General features: G+C 41.6%; 1 protein-coding gene across 1 annotated transcript; it reads left to right on the forward strand.

Annotated features, from left to right (window-relative positions):
- The first annotated feature begins 533 nt into the window (after nt 1-533).
- Nucleotides 534-2,167, forward strand: LOC131319193 (E3 ubiquitin-protein ligase PUB22-like). The gene has a single exon (XM_058349353.1). It carries the CDS (start codon nt 719-721, stop codon nt 1,934-1,936), a length of 1,218 nt encoding a protein of 405 aa, XP_058205336.1. The 5' UTR covers nt 534-718; the 3' UTR covers nt 1,937-2,167.
- The last annotated feature ends 558 nt before the right edge of the window (nt 2,168-2,725 follow it).

Raw genomic sequence — 2,725 nt, forward strand, 5'->3', positions numbered from 1 at the left:
ATTCAAAATGAGTCTTGAATTGATAACTTCTGTGTTACAATTCATAATATTTGGACATATGTTCACAACGTTAATTCTTGAACAATAACACTTTGGTGATCATCTTTGAGTACAATATTTTCGGTGCCATGTGATGTGTCACCAATGTATTAGTGAAATATACTTCAATATTTGTCATGTTGTGATGCCGTCTTCCATGTGTTCCCTTTAGTCTTCGTAATTTTCATTTCAAAGATTAATGAAATCTTCTTTTGCCCTAGAGAAGAAAAAATCTGTGAGAAATCTTCATTTCTAAATGTTGTTAGTTGTCTTCAAATATTGTAGAGAGAGAAAGTCAAAGGGCCGGGAAGGCAACTTAAAACCTTCATCTTACACTTTGCCCACACGCACACCAACTCATGTCTTGACAATTTAAAGTTGGCATCCTTGAGTTGAGCCTTTCAATCCTTTGAGAAAGTCTCTCTCTCTCTCTCTCTCTCTCTCTCTCTCTCCAAAAACAACACATTATCCCCGTGTTTTGACTTTCTCATTTTGAACCTCTCTCTCCCATCTTCCAAATAAATAAGCCAACATTTCTCTACTCCAACCATCTTCAATCCAATTCATAACTCCCCCCACAACCTTCTTCTCCAATCAACACTCTATCTGTTCTCTTCTTCTCTGATTATATACCCATTTTCATCAACAAATTCATCTTGGTCTTCTTTGTCTTCCGCCAATGGGTGAAATTGAAGTCCCTCCATTTTTCCTCTGCCCCATCTCTCTAGAGATGATGAAAGACCCCGTGACTATCCCCACCGGTATCACATACGACCGAGAAAGCATCGAAAAATGGTTATTCACCAACAAGAACAAGAATTGTCCCGTAACCAAACAAGTCCTCTCCAATCCAGATCTAACCCCGAACCACAATCTCCGCCGTGTGATCCAATCTTGGTGCACCCTCAACGCATCCCACGGCGTCGAACGCGTCCCAACCCCGAAGCCACCCGTCAACAAGTCCCAAATTATCAAGCTACTCAAGGACGCGAAGTCGCCCCAAATGCAAATTAAATGCTTGAAGAGGCTCAGATCCATCGCTTCCACCAGTGAAACGAACAAACGGTGCATAGAGTCCTCCGGTGGGGTTGACTTCTTAGCTTCCCTTGTCAAGAACAACAACACTAGTACTACTTCACTAGAAGCATGTGATCACGATGGGCTTGAATTCACAAAACCTAGTGATGAAGCCCTAAGCATACTCTTCTCTCTCCAACTATCCGAATCCGCCCTCAAATCCCTCAACGCGAAAAACAGCGAATTCATCCAGTCGTTAATCAATGTATTGCAAGTCGGATGCTACGAGTCTCGAGCATATGCCGTGTTACTATTGAACTCGATTCTAGAAGTGGAGGAACCTGCGCAACTTGTAGCCTTGAAGCCCGAGTTCTTCGTCGAGCTAGTCCAAATCTTGCACGATCAAATCTCTCCCAAGGCCTCCAAAGCGGCACTGCAGCTGCTAATCAACGTGGGGCCGTGGGGGCGAAACAAGCTGAAAGCAGCAGAAGCGGGCGCGGTGAGCGTACTGGTCGATCTTCTGCTTGATTCTTCCGAGAAGAGGGCTTGCGAGATGATACTAACGGTGCTGGACCAGCTGTGCCAGTGCGCGGAGGGGAGGACCGAGCTGTTGAAGCATGGGGCCGGGTTGGCGATCGTTTCGAAGAAGATACTCAGGGTTTCAAAGGTGGGGAGCGAACGGGCCGTGAGGATATTGCTTTCGATATCGAAGTATTCGGCGAGTCCTGCGGTTGTTCAGGAAATGCTGCAGCTGGGTGTGGTGACGAAGCTGTGTTTGGTGCTTCAAGTGGACAGTGGAAACAAGGCCAAAGAGAAAGCAAGGGAGATACTGAAGTTGCATGCTAGGGATTGGAGAAATTGTTCTTGTATTCCATCATGATATTGAGATAGACAAAGATTTTCTTTTCTTTTCTTTTTCTTGTTGGGTAATAAGTAGACAGACAGATATTCGAGCAATACCAAGTAGAAAGTAGGAGTGATAAATGATATATGGGGGCATAAGTTTCCATCTTTACTTGGAAAAAATTTCAGGAAGTGATAATATTGGAATCAATTTTCATGTCTTCCGTAGAGAAAACAGTTTCAATAAAGATATGGCAGTTAAATGGAAAAAGGTGTTACAAGTGTGACCAAAAATTGTGTGTGCAATATGTTCGTTAAAGAATAAAAAAATTGGTGTATTATATTTGACCTATTTTTTGTATTTGTAATATTGGTCTTGGTTCAAGTACCAAAAAAATAGACAATGGGAGACAATATAGGACGAGGGTGTTCCACGGCACCTTAAAAAATATTTCTAAATACTTATTTTACATTTTCAAACTCAAATATAATGTATTGGCGAAATATTTTTTCGATTTTTTTTGCACCGTTCAAAAGTTCTCGAAGAGATCTATCAAACAAGATCTATATTGCTAGGAAAATTATTTGCGTAAACGCATTATTTTTGAGTATTTATTTGCGAATATGGAATAGAGCCACACATCGTTTCCTTTTCAATCACACAAAAGGAAAAAGACAACCCACCATTCCTCTCTTAGGCGCCCTCTCTCTTCTTTTTTTTCTCTGTGCATGGGTAGTGACCGATAATAGCATCTCCAAGAGGCTCTCTATTTGGACTAGTTAGCGATTATTCATAGCCAAACTCAAATTTCAATATTCCAACAAG

This window comes from Rhododendron vialii, chromosome 3a, assembly GCF_030253575.1.
Source record: "Rhododendron vialii isolate Sample 1 chromosome 3a, ASM3025357v1".
Taxonomy (NCBI): Eukaryota; Viridiplantae; Streptophyta; class Magnoliopsida; order Ericales; family Ericaceae; genus Rhododendron; species Rhododendron vialii.

What these genes read in the sequence shown, in the direction of transcription:
- LOC131319193 (XM_058349353.1), top strand. Translation starts at nt 719, where the DNA reads ATGGGTGAAATTGAAGTCCCTCCATTTTTCCTCTGCCCCATCTCTCTA.